We start from the raw sequence: 22,347 nt of genomic DNA, 5'->3' as shown, positions 1-22,347 counted from the left end.
AAAGGAAGCCATTTTCTCCCTGGGAACATGCTTAAAGGAAGCCGTTTTTTTTCCTGGGAGCATGCAAAAGGAAGTCATTTTCCCCCTGGGAGTATGCAGAAAGGAAGCCGTTTTTTCCCTGGGAGCCTGCAGAAAGGAAGCTGTTTTTTCCCTGGGAGCATGCAGAAAGGAAGCCGGTTTCTCTGTGGGAGCATGCAGAAAGGAAGACGTTTTTTCCCTGTGAGCATGCAGAAAGGAAGCCGGTTTCTCCCTGGGAGCATGTAGAAAGGAAGCCGGTTTCTCCCTGGGAGCATGCAGAAAGGAAGCCGGTTTCTCCCTGGGAGCATGCAGAAAGGAAGCCGGTTTCTCCCTGGGAGCATGCAGAAAGGAAGCCGGTTTCTCCCTGAGAGCATGCTCATTCTCACAGGGCGCATTCTCACAGGAATCCAGGTTTCCTGTTGGGTGCATGCACTGAGGAAGCCAGGTTTTTTGTTTGGCTCATGTGCAGATGAGGCTTCTCCAGGGGCTCATACCCATCTCCCTTCCCAAGGGAGAAAAAGGAGCAGAAGAATGTACACAACATAACAGGATCACATGTGAAACTGCTTTGTACAGGGAACTCAACCCCAGGACATGTTAAAAGTATAGATGCTTATGCAATGCCCAGTCAAAGCGAAGCTAGGGGTGCCGCCCTTTTTTAACCTCATTGAGCCAAAATGGTGCAAATTTCACTCAGTCATGCTTGACTCAGGTGGACCATTGCACTTGTCCTTGCCCTGCCAGTTTGTAGCTATAATAAAAAATGATGTTGTCTGACAAGACTTTCCCCTTCCTCTCTTTTCTGGGGATGTGACTTGTGGAGCAGTTATGATCTGGGAGTCTAAATCTATTCATGTGACCAGTGCGTTATGGGGTCACCTGCTCAGGACCACCCTTGTGTATTGGACACCCTCTCTTTAATCCTCATAGGGGAGAACTTTAGCTGATGCATCTGCTGACCATTCATTGTGTTCGCCTTATTCTGATATCCCACCATTCTCTCCTCTGGGGTTACAGGTTATCACACATCTGTATTTGGGGTGTACAGCGACTGTCTTCTCGACAACCTCCCTGGCCTCAAAAACAATGGCTGTACGGTGGACGTAATTCCCGCTTTGCCAAGATTACAGATCAGCACCTCTCTACCCAGGCAAGTATTTACAGCGCTAAAACACTCAGATGCATGCTCCTGCTTCAGTGGTTTTGTCTGGGCTTGGCTGTGCACGCTGGGGTCCTGGGCTCAACAGTGCGTTTCTTCGGGTCCTGGGCTCAACAGGGTGTGTCTTCGGGTCCTGGGCTCGACAAGGCGTGTCTTCGGGTCCTGGGCTCGACAAGGCGTGTCTTCGGGTCCTGGGCTCGATAGCGTGTCTTCGGGTCTTGGGCTTAACAGTGAGTGTCTTCGGGTCCTGGGCTCAACAGGGCGTGTCTTCGGGTCCTGGGCTCGACAGTGTGTGTTTTCGGGTCCTGGGCTCGACAGTGCGTGTCTTCGGGTCCTGGGCTCAACAGTGTGTGTCTTCGGGTCCTGGGCTCGACAGTGCATGGCCTCGGGTCCTGGGCTCGATGGCGTGTGTCTTCGGGTCCTGGGCTTAACAGTGCGTGTCTTCGGGTCCTGGGCTCAACAGGGCGTGTCTTCGGGTCCTGGGCTCAACAGGGTGTGTCTTCGGGTCCTGAGCTCAACAGGGCGTGTCTTTGGGTCCTGGGCTAAACAGTGCATGTCTTTGGGTCCTGGGCTCAACAGTGCGTGTCTTTGGGTCCTGGGCTAAACAGTGCGTGTCTTCGGGTCCTGGGCTAAACAGTGCGTGTCTTCGGGTCCTGGGCTAAACGGTGCGTGTCTTCGGGTCCTGGGCTCCATAGCGTGCACTGGGGTCCTGGGTGTGACAGCGTGCACTGGGGTTCTGGGTACAAATCTGATGTTCTCCTGGGTTTACGCTGGATGCTTCCAAACACTCCACCGTGGAAGAACAGTTTGTGGCTTTTTACTGCATTAAATGCAGTGTCATCAGAAAATGACCCATTATCTAAATCACGCTTTTATTGTTAAGTCATTTTTAGAGATGAATCCTAATATTTTTTTTAAACTTTCCATATCAATATCTTAACAGAAAAATCACAAAATCTTTACATTTTCACTCTGGCCACTAGATCTAATATCAGACTCCTGCTTATTGTTTTGCTCAACTGGCTTTTCAGCAGACTCATTATCATCATATCAAAAAGAGATAACCTTTGGCACTCAAGTAGTCCACGATATATTTGCTTCAAACAAGTGGTTTTTATTGACAATCAGCCGACATTATATAACAGACTATAATAGTATCCAACGTTTCGGCAAAACCTGCCTTTTTCAAGGAAGTCTATAATATTAGAAAAAATATATACCGAATGCCAACAAAATTGAATGGATGAAAACAACGGAAAAAGAAAAATCCCATACAGAGTATGTCAATAAATACGTTGACCCCAACAGTGACACGTCATGTCCAGATGAGTAGTTCAAGAAAAGCACATCCAGCCCATGAATGGCAGCGCTTCCCAGGACTCACATTCAAAGATGATATTTCATATTTTTTTATTTCATAACTTAAAATAGAAGAGATACTAGGTATCTCTTCTATTTTAAGTTATGAAATAAAAAAATATGAAATATCATCTTTGAATGTGAGTCCTGGGAAGCGCTGCCATTCATGGGCTGGATGTGCTTTTCTTGAACTACTCATCCTGTGTGAGCCTTACTCTGGCTCTCTCACTTGGATCCACCCGAGGCAAGCTGCAAGCCCTGTATATTGAAAAGTATCTCAGAGGGAATTTGGAGGATACACGATCTAAAGCCATTTTAGTCTTTTATCAGGTGAGTGCATAAAATTGTGCACCCTTTAAAGACTATAATATTGTGTTTACGCACTTAGGGCGCCGCGATTTGTCTGTTCTTCTCTCCCAAACAGGGTTTTTTTGTATACGTCATGTCCAGAGAAAGAAAGAAAATTTATTTTTTCTTTTTCCGTTTTTTTCATCCTCCTTCCTATGACCTTTATGGATTTATGGCACATGGTTGTGGGAACATTGCTGTCCCTTTTTCCTTTTAGCTTCCTATTTACTTGCATATTTTACATTGGGTTTCGGGTCTATCCTTACTTTACCATTTCACTGGTTATGTCCCTGCCATTGACTTTCATTCAGCCGCATGTCATTTTCTTCATTATGATAACACAGGATCCACCATTCACAATAGATGATGTCACAGCTCACCTCCTCCTCCTGTACAATGACTGATAACACCTCTATATACAGTAGATAACACAGGATCCAACATTCACAATAGGTGATGTCACAACTCACCTCCTCCTCCTCCTGTACATTGACTGATAACACCTCTATATACAGTAGATAACACAGGATCCACCATTCACAATAGATGTCACAGCTCACCTCCTCCTCCTGTACAATGACTGATAACACCTCTATATACAGTAGATAACACAGGATCCACCATTCACAATAGGTGATGTCACAGCTCACCTCCTCCTCCTGTACAATGACTGATAACACCTCTATATACAGTAGATAACACAGGATCCACCATTCACAATAGATGTCACAGCTCACCTCCTCCTCCTGTACAATGACTGATAACACCTCTATATACAGTAGATAACACAGGATCCGCCATTCACAATAGGTGATGTCACAGCTCACCTCCTCCTCCTGTACAATGACTGATAACACCTCTATATACAGTAGATAACACAGGATCCGCCATTCACAATAGGTGATGTCACAGCTCACCTCCTCCTCCTGTACAATGACTGATAACACCTCTATATACAGTAGATAACACAGGATCCACCATTCACAATAGGTGATGTCACAGCTCACCTCCTCCTCCTGTACAATGACTGATAACCCTTTAAAATATTTATGTCAATTGGAATCTGGCCCTCAATAATGAATGCTAGTTATTTACTCCATGAACTGTGTAGAAACAGATTTTTGGCATTTCGATCTCACTGACCTTCATCAGATGTACACATTTCAGTATGTAGATGAAGGAACCTGTTAGTAAACAAGAAGCTAATGATCAGGAGCGCATTGCAAAAACAAGTCTGTGCAGCAGTGTGTGTGCAGTTTCTTGTATAGCAGGTAAAATAACAGTTATGTGTATTAAAATAGGAAGTCGATGGTTGAACGGGCAGTAACATGACTGACTTGTGCCATTCCAGATCGGCGCACTCTTTGCAGCCATCCAATGACGATGTCTCTACCCATGTGTCTGTTCAGCTTTTCAATGGAGAGACCCAAAAGCTTTTGATTAAGCTGGAGAACATTGGAACAGAGCCCCTCGAAACGTTAGAAGTGTCCTCCAAGACGATCAACAACAAAGGTTGGTGACTCTAAAATACGGAATGCGTTTTTTTTCTGTTTCTTATTTTTTCCCCCCTACTTCCTCATTGTTGCTATTTCGATACCCCTTGGATCCCCATTAGGATACTCAGTTTTTTTAGTGGATGACTGTAATTGGGACCATCATTATTTAGTTGGAGCCAAGAGCCGCTACAAAGAGTGTTTGTGGCTTTAGAGGACCCAGTCTTTCCTTACATATCATAAACCGTAGTCCCAACTTGAGTGTTCAGCAGCTATGTAGTCTCCTTATTTGATTTTTGGTCGGGTGGGCTTCCTTCCTTGAGTGACTGTTCTGGTAAGTAGGAGAACTGTAGCAGAACTTGTGCTGAGCTTTATAGTTCTACTGTAAGACATTCATCTATCCGTGGTTTGGTACGGAGCGCACACTGCTATCACTGTCTTTACTTCTAGCGATAACGGGGCATTTAAGCAAGCACACATCTCAGGAAAGTGAGAGCCTTGATTAGGAGAATTGCTTTGGAAACTGCTGTTGCTTTGGGAGTGTGCCGAGCGGCTGGTGTCGTTACAGGATTAATAATTAAATATGGGATAGATGGATAAACAAATACTAGATGGGTATTAGAAATGTAGAAAAATAATCAGATAAATATTATAAAGATACATGTGAGATTGATAGAAACAATGATAAATACTAAATGTAAATAGAGCCTAAAGAGGACCTGTCACAAGGTCAAGAGTGCCCAGGTTATTCCCTTATTTTATTGACGCTTCTCCTCTAAGTATTCCACTTTTCCTTTTTTTGTAAATCTACCATACGGTTCCAGTAATACAGGCTTTTTTATTTTGAGGTCTTGGCTCAATGGATCCTCTGGGGTGTGTCTGTAAGCTGTTCTGTAATACCCTGTGAGCCATGCCCTCTTGTAAAGAGCATACAAATCAGCATAAAATAAAAAGGACCAAATCTCTGGATCCGTTTGGCAGATTTACAAGAAAAAAAAGCAAAAAAGCTGCTGGATTAACTGTAGAACAGTTTAACAGCTCAGGAGCTGAAGCGGAGGGAGGTGAGCAGCTAACTGCTGAATAGAAATCAATGGGCTGGAGAGAGGTGCCTGGGATGTTAGGAGTTAACTCCTTTCTTAGAATGTAACCACTGATCACACAAGGTCTGGTGGTTAAGCCGATTAGAAACCGGCTGTGCACTATGTAAGATCAAAGTAGGAGAAAGACGGCAGATAGAAAAAGTAGCTGTACACTATGTAAGATCAAAGTAGGAAAATTACAGCAGATAGAAAAAGTAAGTTTATTGCTATCCTGCATATTTTCATGCTATCGTACTAACTAAATCAATTTAATATGAACATTTCCCCTATATCTTTTTGGAGGAAACGGAACACTTGCTGTCAGGATGGGTTTTTTTTTTTTTTTTTTTTACATTATTTTAGTCGAAACTGATGGGACCTGGCTCATCTCTGAAATTGCCCAATGGTAAATGTTTGATTAAAAAAGTAGCATTTCCAGTGGTAATAAATTCTGCATCTAGCGGCCAGACCAGATTCTGGATTAGTAAGTTATATTCGATCGTATTTTTTTATTTTTTTTTTTACTTGAATACTGCTAATACTATTAAAACGATAAAATCCTTTTTTTTCTTCTGTATTTTTCAGAATTTTCTATTCCAACCTGATAAACATTAATTTTATGTAGATTGATATGTAGCTTGGACCTTATTACATTTGCGTTCCTGGTGTTGGGCTGAATTTTAATGCTCCGCCAGCCTCTAATTGCTCCTTGTAGCCGGCGTCAGGCCGCGGGAGTCACTTTTTCAGATTTCTTAGTCGATGGCTGTTTTAATTCTCGAAATCTTTATAAAGCTCCCGGCTTTGCGCGCTCTTATATCTTGCAGCTAATTCCTGGCTCCTCGTGTAACTCATGGCTTTTGGAGAGAGGATAGGAGGTTTATAAGTGAAATTAATCCCCGGTGACTTCTCCACTTACCTGATCCGAGAGCTTTGGAAGGCGGAATCCCTAAAGACGTCTGCGGAGATTGATGGGAGGCAACGTCTTATTTTTTTTTTTTCCTCTTTTCCCTGGGTAATGGTCTGCACACATTAAGCTAACATTTCTTAGGCAAAAACTTAGACGGAAACTCTTTTCCTGGAGGAATTGCTGCCTGGTAATAAGGCACCAGACCCTGTGTTTAGTAAAGAGATTTTTTTTAGCAAGTAAGAAGCAAAGATAATTTCTTCTCTTGTGACATTGTTAGATTAGTAACTGGTTTTACCATTTGTGCGTCCATTTTTACTATCGGCGTCATCCGTGTCCGTTTTTACCATCAGTATGTCCATTGTGAGGCAGCGACAGGTGTTATATGCGAGGGTCACTGTGTGTCCCCCAGGCTGCGCACAGAAACATATTGAAACCGCTGGAGTGCATTGCAGTCACAGGCATAGCTGTGATTGCAATCCAAAATAAAAGTAAATTTTGTCCTGGGCAACCTGTTTGCCCAAGGCAGATTTAAGAAAACCCGGCATGGGTTTTTATTTTTGGATCAAACTACAGGATAGTAGTGGGTTTCAGTACGCTCCCTCCAGGCTGGATCTTACAAGTGGCCCGTGGCCACAAATTCCATTTAAAAACACTGCAGTAAAGGGTTTGGGTGTGTCAGTCTTGGTTTTCAAGTTGCAGAACAGGTGGCTCTGCAAAGCTCCACCTGTGTGTAGTAACACAGAGCCATGCAAAGCCGAAAGGCCTGGCACCCCTCAGCGTAGCACGGTGGGGCAGTCGCCCACGGCAACCAGTCTTGGATACGAACTGTCTTGATTCCTGGCTGCGATCCGTAGGATACTATTTGTTTTTCCATTTGTGAGTACGTTAAATATTAAAGAGACTTTGTTTTTTTTTTTTTTTACTTTTCCTGTGGTCACTGCCTGTCTTCCACACAGCACCAACCCGGCTGCACAACATATGGTTGGAGAATGCGGGCACTGTGAACTGAGGCATACCCCAGGGCGTGCTGCATGTCAGTGATTGGGCTTGCAACGCTATAGCCCAAGCCTGCAAACAAAAAGTTTTTGAAGCAGTTGGTCCTCACTCAGCAGCGGAAACAGGAGCAGATACAGTTTCAATGGAAGGAGCAAGAGCAACTGCAGTATCAGCGGCTGGAGCAGCAGCAACAGTAGCAGACAAGCTGTTGATGCTTTAGATTGCAACTATGCGAGAGGTGGCCCCATCAGCAACCTCAATCAGTTAGGAGGCTCGCTATAAAGTTTGGTCAGCCTATAAGAAGATGAGTCCTGTAGATGATTTGGAGGCGTTCCTCACCGTGTTTGAGCGCACAGCCGAGCAGGAGAGTTTGCCGTTGTCCCAGCGGGATGAAGTGGTGGCCCCCTTCCTGAAGGGAGAAGCCCAGAAAAACTACTTGGATCTCAGTCTGGAGGATTCCCTGGACTATGAGAAACTTAAGAGGTGACATCCTTGCCTGACTGGGGGTTAATACATATATGCGGGCTCAGCAAGTGTACCAGTGGTCCTTTGCGGAGTCTCGCCCTGCCAGGACTCAGTCATATGACTTGCTGCAGCTAGTAAAAAAAAATTGCCTTCAGCCTGAAACCTTAACCTCGTTCCAGATGGTAGAGACGGTGGTGGTAGACCGGCTAGTGAGGGCTCTGCCAGGAGCCATACAGCGTTGGGTGGGGCAAGGGGACACGGGCACTCTGGACCAGGTGGTTGAACTGGTTGACCTATATAAGGCCACTCATGACTTTGTACGAGACACTGCTCCACTTCGGCTGTCACGTCGTGCACTGTCAGCCCAGGAGCGCTTGAAAGGTCCTCGACCCTCTGATGTGGCCAACCAGGGCTGAGTCCGTACTGAGGGGGGGGTACCCCGAAGTGAGGGTGACAAAAGTCCCATTTCCCCTAAACTGGTCCTGAGGTCCAGTCGTGCCACCATTATTAGGTGTTGGTGGTGCCAAGGGCCTGGACATGTGGCTGCCAACTGCTTCCTGACGGCTGAACCTATGGACTGTGGGTTTATGCTCATAGTCTCTGTACGCCAAGCCAGTCTGCACCGCAACTACAGGCACTGCCGGTAGCGAACCCCAACTGTGCCAGGTACTCGTCAACGGGTACAAAACGGAGGCTCTTTTGAACTTGGGGAGCTTAGTGTCTCTGATCCATGGGTTACTTGTTGCTGGGGAGAACCCCAATGGACCGAAAATGTTGGTGGTGTGTATCCTTGGGGGACTCCGAGAGTACCCGACCACAGAGGTTACTTTTTCCACACCGTGTGGAGAAATAAAATGTCATGGGAGTGGTTAAGACTCTTCTCTATGGTACTGTGTTGTGAAGAGACTTGCGCCTGTTCTGGTCCCTGTGGGAGACCTAGATTAACCCTCCCAGGGTAAATGTTATTCCGGGCGCGGAACTTGAAGATCCCAAGTCGGGGGTCCCTGCTGTAGGGGTCGCCAACCTAGGGACAGAGTGTATCCCCGATAGGTTTCCCCTAGAGGTATTGGCAGGAGAGGTTGAGGAGACCCCACCGATTCCTGAGCTGGAAGTATCCCCTGATAAATTTGGGACAGCTCAGCTCCAGGATCCCACTCTGGCCTGGGCACGAGAAAGGGTGATGGAAATAAATGGAGTGGCACAGCAACTGGGTGCTGAGGCAGTTTTCCCCTGCACTGCTATCCACCAGGATTTGCTATACAGGGTGGATAAAATCCGGAATGAATTGGTGGAACAACTGGTAGTGCCCCAATCCTACCTTCGGGTGGTTCTCGAATGGCTCACACCCACATGCTAGAAGGGCACTTGGGTGCCATAAAGATGCAGGAGTGCATACTGCAGCATTTTTTTGTGTGGGATTTATGCTGAGGTTCGGAGGTATTGTGAGTCCTGTCCTGAGTGCCAACTTGCCACAGCCACTGCGCATTTCCAGAGTCCATTGGTGCCTCTGCCCATTATAGAGGTGCCATTTGAGTAGATGGCAATGGATCTGGTGGGGCTAATAGTGAAATCCACCCGTGGCCATCAACATATTTTGGTCATAGTGCACTACGTCACGCGGTACCCAGAGGTGATACCTTTCTGCCACACCCTGGCAAAACTAATAGCCCGCGAGCTGTTTGTAGTGTTTTGTCGCCTTGGGCTACCAAAGGAGATCCTTACCGATCAGGGGACTCCTTTTATGTCCAAGGTGACCCGGGAGCTATGTAAGCTGCTCTGGATCCAACAGCTCCGCGCATCAGTATACCAACCACAAACCGACGGGTTAGTAGAGAGGTTTAACAAGACCCTTAAGTCCATGCTTAAAAAGGTGGTCTCCAAGGATTGGAGGGATTGGAACAGGTTATTGCCCTGTCTAATGTTCGCAATCCGCGAGGTACCACAGGCGTCCACAGGTTTCTCCCCGTTTGAGCTATAGTATGGCAGGCATCCGAGGGGAATGCTGTACGTAGCTGAGGAGACGTGGGAACAGGAGCCCACTCCGCGTTGGAGTGTAATAAGAGCACGTGGCGAGCATGCAGGACCGGATTGCGGCAGTACGGCCCATGATAAAGGAGCATCTGATGGATGCCCAGGCCACGCTGAGCCGCACGTGTAATAACTAGTACTAGTGCCCCCCACCAAGAGTAAACTCATGGCCAAGTGCCAAGGACCATATGAGATACGGGGGAAGGTAGGAGAGGTGAATTGTAGGAAGGACCGGGAGTGTCTGGTCACGGAGGCAACTCCGGTCGTGCCAACATGAACCCTCGGTCACCGGCCAAGGACGTGGTCAGGGGTCAGGTTAAGATAAATTACGGTCTCACAACACAGCAGAGACGGGAGGCTCCGGTTCTGGTGCAACAGAATACGGACGTATTCTCAGCTGCCGGGGCGGACCTCGGAGATCCAGCATGACAGTCACCGAGCCCTGGGTAAGGGTGCGGATGAAACCTTACCGACAGCCAGCAGCCCGGAGGCAGGCCATCGCGGCCGAAGTAAAGCCAATGCTTCAGTCGTGAGTCGTCGAGGAATCCCGGAGTGAGTGGGCCAGCCCCATTGTGTATGAATTCCAAAGCCAGGCGGGTCGTTACGCTTTTGTAACGACTTCAGAAAATGAAACATATAACACACGTGTGTAATGTATGTACATACTCTGTATGTAACCCCTTTCTCATGGACAGCACCATGGAATTAATGGTGCTATATAAATGAATAATAATAATAATAATAATGAGGATGCACTTGCAGGGAGCTGGGGGTCTCCCGTCACTGTGGGGTTGCAGTACAGTGCACAAGCGGCTGCAGGATCAAGTCCCTTATAGGACGTATAACAAATATAAAAAAAATTGCCATAAAAAAATAAAGTAATTTAAAAAATAAAAATATTTGCTATCTTCGTGCCTGTAGAAATCCGATCAATCAAAATATATAGTTAATTTATCCATAAAGGGGAAACACTGTTAATGAAAAATCTCCACCTCCCCCAAAGAATGCACTAAAAACCATCAGTAAAAAAAGCTAAACATGCGAAAAAAAATAGCAAAAAAGCAAGCTTCTTACAGCTCCAGAGTCGGGAAAGGAAAAATATAACTAAAAATAAGTTTGTTTCTGAATATTTTATCACAAATTAGAAAATTATTACAATAATAAGGTTTACAGAAAAAATTTATAGGACATAATACAAAGTGTTTCATGGGAATCTGTCAGCAGCTTTAGGCTATGTAATCTGAGAGCAGCGTGATGTAGGGACTGAGACACTGATTCCAGCGATGTGTCACTTACTAGGCGCTGTGTTGCGGTTTCAATAAAATAAAGTGTTTTATCAGCATGAGATTATCACTACAGGACTAGGTGTGTCGTGCCTCCTGGTCCAATTCCGCTTACACTGCTGATTGGCAGTTAAATAGAAAGCACATCTGCCAGTCAGTGGTGTGGGCGGGGTTGTACAGAGATCTGCCAGTCAGTGGTGTGGGCGGGCTTATACAGAGAGATCTGCCAGTCAGTGGTGTGGGCGAGGTTATACAGAGAGATCTGCCAGTCAGTGGTGTGGGCGAGGTTATACAGAGAGATCTGCCAGTCAGCGGTGTGGGCGGGGTTATACAGAGAGATCTGCCAGTCAGCGGTGTGGGCGGGGTTATACAGAGATCTGCCAGTCAGCGGTGTGGGCGGGATTATACAGAGAGATCTGCCAGTCAGTGGTGTGGGCGAGGTTATACAGAGAGATCTGCCAGTCAGCGGTGTGGGCGGGGTTATACAGAGAGATCTGCCAGTCAGCGGTGTGGGCGGGGTTATACAGAGATCTGCCAGTCAGCGGTGTGGGCGGGATTATACAGAGAGATCTGCCAGTCAGTGGTGTGGGCGAGGTTATACAGAGAGATCTGCCAGTCAGCGGTGTGGGCGGGGTTATACAGAGAGATCTGCCAGTCAGCGGTGTGGGCGGGGTTATACAGAGATCTGCCAGTCAGTGGTGTGGGCGGGGTTATACAGAGAGATCTGCCAGTCAGTGGTGTGGGCGGGGTTATACAGAGATCTGCCAGTCAGCGGTGTGGGCGGGGTTATACAGAGAGATCTGCCAGTCAGTGGTGTGGGCGGGGTTATACAGAGATCTGCCAGTCAGTGGTGTGGGCGGGCTTATACAGAGAGATCTGCCAGTCAGTGGTGTGGGCGAGGTTATACAGAGAGATCTGCCAGTCAGTGGTGTGGGCGAGGTTATACAGAGAGATCTGCCAGTCAGCGGTGTGGGCGAGGTTATACAGAGAGATCTGCCAGTCAGCGGTGTGGGCGGGGTTATACAGAGAGATCTGCCAGTCAGTGGTGTGGGCGGGCTTATACAGAGAGATCTGCCAGTCAGTGGTGTGGGCGAGGTTATACAGAGAGATCTGCCAGTCAGTGGTGTGGGCAGGGTTATACAGAGAGATCTGCCAGTCAGTGGTGTGGGCGGGGTTATACATAAATCTGCCAGTCAGCGGTGTGGGCGGGGTTATACAGAGAGATCTGCCAGTCAGTGGTGTGGGTGGGGTTATACATAAATCTGCCAGTCAGCGGTGTGGGCGGGGTTATACAGAGAGATCTGCCAGTCAGCGGTGTGGGCGGTTTTATACAGAGAGATCTGCCAGTCAGCGGTGTGGGCGGGGTTATACAGAGAGATCTGCCAGTCAGTGGTGTGGGCGGGGTTATACAGAGAGATCTGCCAGTCAGCGGTGTGGGCGGGGTTATACAGAGAGATCTGCCAGTCAGTGGTGTGGGCAGGGTTATACATAAATCTGCCAGTCAGTGGTGTGGGCGGGGTTATACAGAGATCTGCCAGTCAGCGGTGTGGGCGGGGTTATACAGAGATCTGCCAGTCAGTGGTGTGGGCGGGGTTATACAGAGATCTGCCAGTCAGCGGTGTGGGTGGGGATATACAGAGAGATCTGCCAGTCAGCGGTGTGGGCGGGGTTATACAGAGAGATCTGCCAGTCAGCGGTGTGGGCGGGGTTATACAGAGAGATCTGCCAGTCAGCGGTGTGGGCGGGGTTATACAGAGATCTGCCAGTCAGCGGTGTGGGCGGGGTTATACAGAGAGATCTGCCAGTCAGCGGTGTGGGCGGGGTTATACAGAGAGATCTGCCAGTCAGCGGTGTGGGCGGGGTTATACAGAGATCTGCCAGTCAGCGGTGTGGGCGGGGTTATACAGAGATCTGCCAGTCAGTGGTGTGGGCGGGGTTATACAGAGAAATCTGCCAGTCAGCGGTGTGGGTGGGGTTATACAGAGAAATCGGCCAGTCAGCGGTGTGGGCGGGGTTATACACTGCTCAGCATTCCAAGCTCTGCTAAATCTGTAGAATAGAAAACCCAGATCCAATCACAACTGCTGCACCCAGAAAGTTAAGTGATACATTGCTGGAATCAGGGTCTTTTCTCCCTCATCATGCTGCTGTCAGATTATACAGTAAAAACCTGCTGACACCTTCCCTTTAAGGTTGAAAAGTAGTCAAGGAATATTTTAAAAATAAAATTATAATTGCAGTTAATCGTAAACAGACAAAAATAAATGGTGCATTAAAATCTGATGTCCCCTGGTGTGGAGCGCGGTGTCCCCGGGTCCTTGTGTGTTATTTCCCAGTGAGCTGATTATGGCGCCGGCCGGTGGACTGTGCTGATAACAATGGCCGCTGCCGTGTCTCCCCAGCTGTAAGGGGACGTCCTGCGGGGCGCTGATAACGCCGCCATCAGCCGCACACCGCTCCGCTCACTGTGGACACAATTTCTAATTTTTTTCCCTACTTTTTTTTTTTTTTTTTAGCTTCTTAGTTGACGTAAATCCTGTGATCGCTTGTTCTCTATACATGACATATCAGGAACATATTTCAGGGAGGTAATGCTTTGCTGCCCTGTACTTTACACCTATCTGTCCATTCACACAAAACTGTTAGAAACATGGGGTCTTGCTGCCATTCTCAAATCTGTTTTTGGTTCACAAACAAGAATAATATAGCCAATAGCTGTAAGTTGCAATCCATTGTGTTTTTTTTTTTTTAAATATCTTAAGTTCTTTCACATGCATTCTGCCAGCACTATAGGTACTGGAACTCCCTTTCACTCTCTTTTCAGCATGTATTGCTCATGTCTATTGCTTTGCCTGCCCTAAACTGAAAGCCTGCCCCTCTGTTATGACTCTATGCAGTTTCAGAGAGCGAAGAGTAGGAACAGATAGTCACAGTCTTCTCCACTTTCTGTAGAGGGACATTCCTGCCCCCATTTTCTGTAGAGAAACAAACACCAGCCCGCACATTATGACAACAAGCATTAAATTAGACAGAAGGAAGTGGAATGATTTTTCATGGATCTATTTCTCCCATGAAATAGAATTTATATTTTCGTAAATAAAACAGCACCACACGTGGTCATATCTGGTATTGCAGCTCCGCTTCATTGAAGTTAACGGGGCTGAGCCGCCGTACCAGACACAAACCTGGCACCGTATCATAAGAAAACATGTATTTTTTATTTTTTTTTCAATTTCTGACCAATCCATTGAATACATTGCAGGCGACATTTTTTTTAACCTCCGATTGAAAACTGGAATAGTTTTATTCTTATTTACATATTATTTGCATCTAAAACTGAATCGATAGACAAGTGGTTTCTGGACAATGTCTATCTGTCTAGGGGCATCATTTACTTACAAGCTGTGAAATGGTGGAATAATAATCTATCCGCTTTACATTACACTGCCTTTTTTATATTGCACAGACTTGTTTTCGATTCGTCTCAATAAGGTAAAACGGGAAGCAGAGAGAAAATGTGAGTTAGTTTCTGGCCGTCTTTGTAGATGGGTGAATAGAGGGAACGTCTGGGAAGGTTTAGCATTTCTCGGCGGTGACTTGATTATCTGGCTCAGCTTTCTCGGAGCAGCGGCGACATCGCTCTCGAGGGTCCCTGCAGTGTATGAATATGACATGAGCTCTCCAGCAGAGCTGTTTGCGGGTTGTGTATGATAGATCGTTATAAGAAGGGACATTTTATCAGCCAGCCACTTCTCTTCCAGTATTATCTAGCACCATGCATACAGTTACACCTGGTTTGCAGGAGACAGATAAAATACCGTAAATCTGCCAAACCGACGGATTTCCATAGAGAGCGGCGCACTCTTCTCTAATGGATGCATTACCGAACAGCTGCTCACCGAATGGATGCACTCTTAAACAATTTACATGATACGCCTGGACAATGTGTCCCTCCAAGGCGATGTCATACGGACATTTTCACAAATTCAGAAGCTTAAAAAAAAAAAAAAGTTATCTCCGTCAGAAAAACCTTTGTCTTTGAGCAGATGTCTGTACCCGTGCAGTAAAATCTGCCTCTTAAGTAAACCTGCAGCTTTGTAGGAAGCGGTCGCACCAGAAGAATGAGAATAATTGGAGAGATTTACAGTAATTTTACACTGGAACAGAAGATCCGAGTTGGAGACCAAATCTTTAGTTTTTCTTTTGTAAAAGATAGAAAGAAAGAAGAAAAAAAACAACTTTGTAATGGAAATAAGTTAACATTAATATTTTGGAAAAACGAGCAGAAATTGATCTCCAGTGGGTGCTTATATTTTATTGTTCTGTTTTTGTTGTAAAGTATTTATATAATTATTTGATAATTTATTCGCATGTAATACGGGCTTAAGAGTAGATATGGTCTAGCCTTTTAGCAGTGGGGTTTCTATAAATGCTTAAAAACCTTTTAAAGAAAAACCACACAGTAAATAGAAGGTAGTTGAGGAGGGAGATGGAGCTGCAGATGGTTTAGTCTATGCACGCTGTGAGAGGGGAGGAAGAGCAGCTAGAAGCTTTCAGAGATAGATCAATAGTTACCGTAATAGTTTATTTTTTTATCAATTTACAAAATAAAAAGTGGAGAAAACTAAATCTCATTAATATTTGGCGGCCGCCGGTCGCCTTCATCAATTTCTTAGATACTTGTCTCCTGTACACAGTTTATGAAGGATGTCAGCCGGAGGTTGTCCCAAACATCTGACCCCAGATCTTCTGTGGATGAGGCTTGTGCAGAAACTTCCAGACAGGCTGGATGATGTGAGATCAGGGCTCTGGGAGGTCGGATCATCACCCCTAGGACTCCTTGTCCTTAATGACATTGGCTGGATGTTGGGGGTCATTGTATGGCTGTAGAATAAATTTGGAACCAGTCAGTCACCTCTCTACAGAATGGATAAGTATCTGCCTGGGTTTCTCAGTATTGAGGGCACCATTAATCCTGACCAACACAAACTTGCAGGACCCTCCACCGAGCGTCACTGTAGACCCTCATTATTGTGCCGCTATGCAGTAAACAAACTGACTTCTGTTGCAGTCAGATATTTCACGTTTTGACCCCTGCTGCCTTTTTCTGCATACAAGTACTTATGTTTATCTGCAAAGGAAAGTCACTTACCTTTGTTGCCATGTTGTAGGCTTGGCTTTTTGACTTCAATTCTTCCATGAAGACCACTAATGGCCAGACATTTGATGGTTGTGGTTAGGTCCCACTGATTGCTGCCAGTTCTGAGCTGATGGCACTGCTGGACATCTTCCAATTTCAATGGAAAGTAACATTATGCATCTTTCATCTGCTGCACTAAGTTTTTATGGCCGACCAGTGCATCAACTTTCTTCAACGTTGCTCATTTCTTGGTGTCCTCAATGCTGAGAAATACGGGTGGATACTTAACCCATCATGTAATACCATCAGGAAGGCTTCTGATTGGCTCCAAATGTATTCTTCAGCCGGACAAAAAAAAACCCAACATCCAGCCAATGTCATTAAGAACAATCTCCAGTGTAATGAAGAGTGATGTGGTGATCCGAGCCGACAAAGCCCTGATCTCACATCATCCATGTGTCTGAGATCACATGAAGAAACACAAGGATCCACTGAAGATCTGGGGTCAAGTCTCCAAGATGTTTGGCACAACCTCCTGCCGAGACCCTCCATAAACTGTGTACAGCGAAAAGTATTGACACCCCTGCAATACTGTCAGATAATTCTCAGTTTCTTCCTGAAAATGATTGCGATCACAAATTATTTGGTATTATCTTCATTTAATTTGTCTTAAATGAAAAAAACACTAAAGAGAATGAAGCAAAAAGCAAAACATTGATCTTTTCACACAAAACTCCAAAAATGGGCCAGACAAAAGTATTGGCACCCTCAGCCTAATACTTGGTTGCACAACCTTTAGCCAAAATAACTGCGACCAACCGCTTCCGGTAACCATCAATGAGTTTCTTACAATGCTCTGCTGGCATTTTAGACCATTCTTCTTTGACAAACTGCTCCAGGTCCCTGATATTTGAAGGCTGCCTTCTCCAAACTGCCATTTTTAGATCTCTCCACAGTTGTTCTATGGGATTCAGGTCTGGACTCATTGCTAGCCACCTTAGAAGTCTCCAGTGCTTTCTCTCAAACCATTTTCTAGTGCTTTTGAAGTGTGTTTTGGGTCATTGTCCTGCTGGAAGACCCATGACCTCTGAGGGAGACCCAGCTTTCTCACACTGGGCCCTACATTATGCTGCAAAATTTGTTGGTAGTCGTCAGACTTCATAATGCCATGCACACGGTCGAGCAGTCCAGTGCCAGAGGCAGCAAAGCAACCCCAAAACATCAGGGAACCTCCGCCATGTTTGACTGTAGGAACCGTGTTCTTTTCTTTGAATGCCTCTTTTTTTTTTTCTTCTGTAAACTCTATATTGATGCCTTTGCCCAAAAAGCTCTACTTTTGTCTCATCTGACCAGAGAACATTCTTCCAAAACGTTTTAGGCTTTTTCAGGTAAGAAGTGGGGTCTTCCTGGGTCTCCTACCATACAGTCCCTTTTCATTCAGACGCCGATGGATAGTACAGGTTGACACTGTTGTTCCCTCGGACTTCAGGACAGCTTGAACTTGTTTGGATGTTAGTCGAGGTTCTTTATCCAACATCCGCACAATCTTGCGTTGAAATCTCTTGTCAATTTTTCTTTTTCGTCCACATCTAGGGAGGTTAGCCACAGTGCCATGGGCTTTACACTTCTTGATGACACTGCGCACGGTAGACACAGGAACATTCAGGTCTTTGGAGATGGACTTGTAGCCTTGAGATTGCTCATGCTTCCTCACAATTTGGTTTCTCAAGTCCTCAGACAGTTCTTTGTTCTTTCTTTTCTCCATGCTCAATGTGATACACACAAGGACACAGGACAGAGGTTGAGTCAACTTTAATCCATGTCAACTGGCTGCAAGTGTGATTTAGTTATTGCCAACACACTTTAGGTGCCACAGGTAAGTTACAGGTGCTGTTAATTACACTAATTACAGAAGCATCACATGATTTTTTGAACAGTGCCAATACTTTTGTCCACCCCCTTTTTTATGTTTGGTGTGGAATTATATCCAATTTGGCTTTAGGACAATTCTTTTTGTGTTTATTCATTTAAGACAAATTAAATGAAGATAATACTACCAAATAATTTGTGTTTGCAATCATTTTCAGGAAGAAACTGAGTATTATCTGACAGAATTGCAGGGGTGTCAATACTTTTGGCCATGACTGTACAAGTGACTAAGAAGAACTAACGAAAGCAAAGTGCGGTCACCAGATAATAATGGGAAATTTAGATTTTTCCTCTGTTCATTCACTTTGCTTTTAAAAATAGTAATGTTGATAATTTATTTTTATCAACTAATAAAATTCATTACTTTGCAGCATTTGTTCCACACATGTCCAAAACTTTCTTCACAGTGTCGTATGTCTCTGTGTGAATGTACCGTATATTTTTTTAGTGACACAGGATCTGGTTATTTGCAGAAAAGCTCTACGGTGACTTCATGATATGGGAGTTAGAGGAGGCTCTCTCCCAGCTGCCGCTGAAACCTGGAAAAACGGCGACTTTCACAGTCTATATCAAGGTGAAGCTAGACTTCTCCTGCCAAGAGAACCTCCTGCAAGATCTGAATGATGGTGAGAGACCAAACTATATCCCATATATTGCATGAACGTGATTTAGACACATGTATATGTGTTAATGACTTATAATATTACTAGATGGTGGCCCGATTCTAACGCATCGGGTATTCTAGAATATGAAAGTATTTTATTTATGAAGTTTTCAGAATAATGCAATTTATACACAGGATTCGGCCGGCCGCGACCAATTAGCGAAGCGTGGTTCAAATTCCGCACCAATTCGTGGGTGGACTGCGCCTGTCGCTGATTGTTCGCGGCCTGGCGTGACCAATCAGTGAAGCCAGGGCCGGCTCCACGTTTTTGAGGGCCCCGGGCGAAAGAATCTCAGTGGGCCCCCCCTCTTTAACACATACCACGATTCATGATGCAGATACAGCAGAGAAATATAGCACAGCCAAGTAGTGTATAACACAGCACACGTAGTAAATAGCACACACGTAGTATTTTGCGCAGCCACGTAATATATTGCGCAACCACGTAATATATTGCGCAGCCACGTAATATATTGCCCAGCCACGTAGTATATTGCCCAGACACGTAGTATATTGCCCAGCCACGTAGTATATTTCCCAGCCACGTAGTATATTGCCCAGCCACACAGTATATTGCCCAGCCACGTAGTATATTGCCCAGCCACACAGTATATTGCCCAGCCACGTAGTATATTGCCCAGCCACGTAGTATATTTCCCAGCCACGTAGTATATTGCCCAGCCACACAGTATATTGCCCAGCCACGTAGTATATTGCCCAGCCACGTAGTATAATGCTCAGCCACGTAGTATATTGCCCAGCCACGTAGTATATTGCCCAGCCACGTAATATATTGCCCAGCCACGTAGTATATTGCCCAGCCACATAGTATATTTCCCAGCCACGTAGTATATTGCACAGCCACGTAGTATATTGCCCAGCCACGTAATATATAGCACAGACACGTAGTATATTGCCCAGCCACATAATATATTGCCCAGACACGTAGTATATTGCCCAGCCACGTAATATATAGCACAGCCACGTAGTATATTGCCCAGCCACGTAATATATAGCACAGACACGTAGTATATTGCCCAGCCACGTAATATATTGCACAGACATGTAGTGTATTGCCCAGCGACGTAGTATATTGCACAGCCAAGTAATATATTGCACAGCCACGTAGTACAGAGACGTAGTATATTGCTCAGCTATGTAATATATACCACAGCCACGCAGTATCTAACACAGCCCACGTAGTATATAGCAATGTGGGCACCATATCCCTGTTAAAAAAAAAATAATTAAAATAAAAAATAGCTATATACTCACCCTCGGTCGACCCCCGGATCCAGCCCAGGCGTTTACCGATGCTACTAGCAATGCTGCGGTCCCAAGCGTGCATTGCGGTCTCGCGAGATAACGTAGCGGTCTCGCGAGACCGCTACGTCATCATCTCGCAAGACTGTAATGCATGGACCAGTCACTGGAGCGTCGTGAGGAGCGGGAAAGGCCTGGGCTGGAACGGGAAAGTGAGAATATAATGATTTTTTTTAAATTATTTTTAACATTAGATCTTTTTACTATTGATGCTGCATAGGTAGCATCAATAGTAAAAAGTTGGTCACACAGGGTTAATAGCAGCGTTAACGGACTGCGTTACACCGCGGCATAAGGCGGTCCGTTAACGCTGCCGTTAATGCTGCCATTAACCCTGCGTGAGCGCTGACTGGAGGGGAGTATGGAGCGGGCACTGACTGCAGCTGAGTAGGGAGCGGCCATTTTGCCGCCGGACTGTGCCCTGTTATGATAAGGTAATTCAGTACCACAATGGACATAGAGGTCAGAGCACATACGGTGACCTGACTATAACCCAAAAACATAGAACGAGCTCTGAGACGTGGGAACTCTGCTGACCGCAATCCCTAATCCTCTCCAACCACACTAGAGGCAGCCGTGGATTGCGCCTAACGCTCCCTATGCAACTCGGCACAGCTGTTGTGAATTCTGTGGCAGAGCTCCCTCCTGTGGTCACAAGTGGTACTTCGGCTGATTCTCTCTGTGAGCTTCTGTTTGTGGAGGGAAGTGGTACTGCGGCTTCTGAGTTTCCTCCCTCAGGTGATCTGGTGAGGTCGTTAGGTGCTTCTCTACTTAACTCCACCTAATGCTTTGATCCTGGCTTCCTGTCAATGTTCCAGTGTTGGACTTGTTTTTCCCTGGATCATTCCTGTGGCCTGCTGCTCTGCATAGCTAAGTTCTTCTTTGCTATTTGTTTGCTATTTTTTCTGTCCAGCTTGTCTAATTGTTTTGCTGGAAGCTCTGGGACGCAAAGGGTGTACCTCCGTGCCGTTAGTTCGGTACGGAGGGTCTTTTTGCCCCCTTTGCGTGGTATTCTTTAGGGTTTTGTGTAGACCGCAAAGTTATCTTTCCTATCCTCGCTCTGTTAAGAAAGTCGGGCCTCACTTTGCTGAATCTATTTCATCCCTACGTTTGTCTTTTCATCTTACTCACAGTCATTATATGTGGGGGGCTGCCTTTTCCTTTGGGGTATTTCTCTGAGGCAAGGTAGGCTTATTTTCTATCTTCAGGCTAGTTAGTTTCTCAGGCTGTGCCGAGTTGCATAGGCAGAGTTAGGCGCAATCCACGGCTGCCTCTGGTGTTGTTTGGAGAGGATTAGGGATTGCGGTCTGCAGAGTTCCCACGTCTCAGAGCTCGTTCTATGATTTTGAGTTATTGTCAGATCACTGTATGTGCTCTGACCGCTATGTCCATTGTGGTACTGAATTGCCTTTCATAACACACAGCCTGAGAAACTAGCTAGCCTGAAGATCGAAAATAAGCCTACCTTGCCTCAGAGAAATACCCCAAAGGAAAAGGCAGCCCCCACATATAATGACTGTGAGTTAAGATGAAAAGACAAACGTAGAGATGAAATAGATTTAGCAAAGTGAGGCACGACTTTCTGAACAGAGCGAGGATAGGAAAGGTAACTTTGCGGTCAACACAAAACCCTACAAAAACCACGCAAAGGGGGCAAAAAGACCCTCCGTACCGAACTAACGGCACGGAGGTACACCCTCTGCGTCCCAGAGCTTCCAGCAAGCTGGGAAAAACAAATTGAGAAGCTGGACAGAAAAAAACAGCAAACAAAATAGCAAAGCGGAACTTAGCTATGCAGAGCAGCAGGCCACAGGAACGATCCAGGAGGAAACAGGTCCAATACTAGAACATTGACTGGAGGTCAGGATCAAAGCACTAGGTGGAGTTAAATAGAGCAGCACCTAACGACTTCACCACATCACCTGAGGAAGGAAACTCAGAAGCCGCAGTACCACTTTCCTCCACCAACGGAAGCTCACAGAGAGAATCAGCCGAAGTACCACTTGTGACCACAGGAGGGAGCTCTGCCACAGAATTCACAACAGTACCCCCCCCCCCTTGAGGAGGGGTCACCGAACCCTCACCAGAGCCCCCAGGACGACCAGGATGAGCCATATGAAAGGCACGAACAAGATCGGGAGCATGGACATCAGAGG

At 45.9% G+C, this 22,347-nt stretch overlaps 1 protein-coding gene across 1 annotated transcript in view; it reads left to right on the top strand.

The window, feature by feature from the left end:
- TRAPPC9 (trafficking protein particle complex subunit 9) overlaps positions 1 to 22,347 on the top strand; it is a 645,843-nt gene that overhangs the window by 151,283 nt on the left and 472,213 nt on the right. Inside the window, exons 14-16 of the mRNA XM_069731953.1 lie at positions 1,036 to 1,168; positions 4,236 to 4,396; positions 18,678 to 18,830. Coding sequence (XP_069588054.1) covers positions 1,036 to 1,168; positions 4,236 to 4,396; positions 18,678 to 18,830 — 447 coding nt within the window. The remainder of the gene's footprint in view (positions 1 to 1,035; positions 1,169 to 4,235; positions 4,397 to 18,677; positions 18,831 to 22,347) is intronic.

Source organism: Ranitomeya imitator, chromosome 6 (genome assembly GCF_032444005.1).
Source record: "Ranitomeya imitator isolate aRanImi1 chromosome 6, aRanImi1.pri, whole genome shotgun sequence".
NCBI lineage: Eukaryota > Metazoa > Chordata > Amphibia > Anura > Dendrobatidae > Ranitomeya > Ranitomeya imitator.
Note: the sequence above shows the minus strand (reverse complement) of the source record. Positions and strands in the feature narration are given on the sequence as shown.